This window comes from Pelmatolapia mariae, linkage group LG16_19, assembly GCF_036321145.2.
Source record: "Pelmatolapia mariae isolate MD_Pm_ZW linkage group LG16_19, Pm_UMD_F_2, whole genome shotgun sequence".
Taxonomy (NCBI): Eukaryota; Metazoa; Chordata; class Actinopteri; order Cichliformes; family Cichlidae; genus Pelmatolapia; species Pelmatolapia mariae.
This window is the reverse complement of record NC_086241.1, coordinates 5234494-5237154: the sequence shown is the minus strand read 5'-3', so window position 1 is coordinate 5237154 and position 2661 is coordinate 5234494. Positions and strand designations below refer to the sequence as shown.

Below are 2661 nucleotides of genomic sequence, written 5' to 3'. Positions count from 1 at the left end.
TAATTTTGTTTTTATTTCACTTCCTTACATAATAAAGAAGTTGGATCAGAGCCTTTCACCTTCTTTGACATTAAACCTAGACCAGAAAGGATTACGTCTTCTACAAAAAAAACATATCAGAGCTGTAAGTGGATGGCAGGCTTTCCTAGTTTAAATACTCTTTAACATGACATGATGCTTCATGAAGTAAAAAATATTATTTCCTGGGCCAACAGTTTGATGTGTAAAGGTTTTTTGAAGGCAGGGCCGGTGTTCTGGGAATCCATCCTACCTGACAAACCATCCTACCTGTTGTTTCTGCGCATGCGCACAACACGAAATTAAGTGCCAAATCGTCCTACCTTTGTGAATGTGACCTACAAGCATACCTTAACAGCTAAAATTACGTGCCAAATCGTCCTACCTTTGTGAATGTGACCTACAAGCATACCTTAACAGCTAAAATTACGTGCCAAATCGTCCTACCTTTGTTAATATGAGCTAGAAGCATACTTTAACAGCTAAAATTAAGTGGTGAACCATCCTACCTTTGTTAATATGAGCTAGAAGCATACTTTAACAGCTAAAATTAAGTGGTGAACCATCCTACCTTTGTTAATATGAGCTAGAAGCATACTTTAACAGCTAAAATTAAGTGGTGAACCATCCTACCTTTGTTAATATGAACTAGAAACAAACTCTGACGGGTAAAATTAAGTTCCAAACCATGCTACCTTTGTGAATGTGACCTACAAGCATACTTTAACAGGTAAAATGAAGTGGCAAACCGTCCTGGCTTTATGAATATGAGCTACAAGCATACTCTGATGGGCAAAGTTAAGTGGCAAAGTGTCATACCTACTTAAATTTGTGCTGGAATTACTCTGTGAGAGTAGAAATGTGCATAAACTACTTACAGTAGGACATTTTGCCAAAGTAGCATGTTTTGTCAGAACACCGTTATGCATGTGCAATGCATACTCAATTTTAACATCTTGATCGTGTTCATATATTAGCAGGAGTCTCAAAAAATAGCCTTCACCTTGACAGAATGACACAAAGAACATACATCAGTCGATACAAAGTAACTGGGAGACACTGTAGTCCTCCTCATTCGTCTCAGTCCAAATTCAATCACATGGCGGATCGACACCAGGGAAGGATCATTCATCTCTCCACTCTGGATCTATTACTCCTTGTGTATTTGTGACTTTCAGCAGCATTTTGCTCACTTTGTGCTCTTATTGCTGCCTTGTTTGGTTGGGGGCTTTAACAATTCACGTATATTACATAAAAACCAAAGCAAATGTTTGGGCATAATGTAAAATACATCATTTATGGGCAGCTCAGTATTTTCTATTATAGACACCCAATGATTATGATGTGCTTGAAAACATAAGCGATGATGTGTTGCAACAGCTTTTTAGTCATTCTAAACATAACCAAACATTTACTCACACACACACACACACACACTACACCTCCTGAGTCACCAGGCCTGTTAGAGAACCGTGCTGATGGTGTCAAAGTCCTTGCTGATCTGTGAGCTGCTTGGCAGTGACTTGAGGTACTCCAGGTGCCTCCTGGCATCCTCCTGATTGTGCCTCACGTAATAGATGACGTACGCGATCACCATCGTGAACCACCCGAACATGGTCACAAACATGGCTACATCAGTTGTCTTGTGGTGAAAGTTGCAGAAGTTGATCCCTGAGTCCAGCACCTGGATTAGTGGTTTGCCGGCATATTCCTCCTTCACGGCCGTGTGGCACATCACCTCGTTCACCGTCTCCGGGTCCAGCTGCAGCTCCCTCAGCACCTCCTGCAGCGTGCACTCACAGTGCCACGGGTTGTTCGAGAGGCTGATTTTTGCTCGTAGGCGGGCAAATGCCTCTTTGGGGACACTTTTGATGTGATTGTTTGATAAATCCAGTACAAGGAGGCTGTCAAAAACACCCTGAAATGCTCCAGCGTCCACGGTCTTTATGTCATTGTTAGACAGATCCAGCTCCTGAAGGTAGTGTAGTTCCTTGAAGGCATGATGGGGGATGTGGGTGATGTGGTTGGACGCCAAAAGCAGGATAACAGTATCTCTTGGAAGATCCGCAGGGATCTTCTCCAGGTTACGAGACATACACTGGACCACGGTTAAGCCATTCTTCTCCACGCAATGACAGCTTGTGGGACAAGCTACCACTGGTACACTTGTGAAAAATATTCCAAATAGCAAGCCCCATAAGAGGGCAAAGCCGCTGAAGATCAGGGATTTCCTGTGCATATCAGGCCCTGCTAAGTCCTGCATATTCAGCAGTGACCTCCTGCAAGTTCTGTCAGGCAAAAGCAAACATAGTGTCACCTGTTTCTCAGCATTTAATGAGGATAATCACAGCTTCATTAGCGCTTAAAAAATACCAAAATGATCAGTTTATTCACAGAAGCATCTGGGCTTATCTCCAGATAATCCTTTAAAATTGATTTGAAAGAGTTTTATATAACCTTTTGAAATATATTTCGAAGGCGCTCATCCAAAAATTGAGCTGTTTTCTGAACATATTCCAGCAGAGACCTATATTTTCAGGTTTTATTGTGAGGATGTTAAAAGCTTCAGAGAGCTAGGAGCCAACCAAGCAACGCTGGAATCCTCTCACCATGTTGTGCACTGAAAAAAGCAAAGAAATACCA

The 2661-nt window shown here is 41.9% G+C and overlaps 1 protein-coding gene across 1 annotated transcript; it reads right to left on the bottom strand.

Moving 5' to 3' along the window:
* Window positions 1–718: 718 nt before the first annotated feature.
* lrrc3 (leucine rich repeat containing 3) lies at window positions 719–2381 on the bottom strand. The gene has a single exon (XM_063499320.1). The coding sequence runs from the start codon at window positions 2279–2281 to the stop codon at window positions 1481–1483; it is 801 nt and encodes a 266-aa protein (XP_063355390.1). The 5' UTR covers window positions 2282–2381; the 3' UTR covers window positions 719–1480.
* Between the last annotated feature and the right edge of the window lie 280 nt (window positions 2382–2661).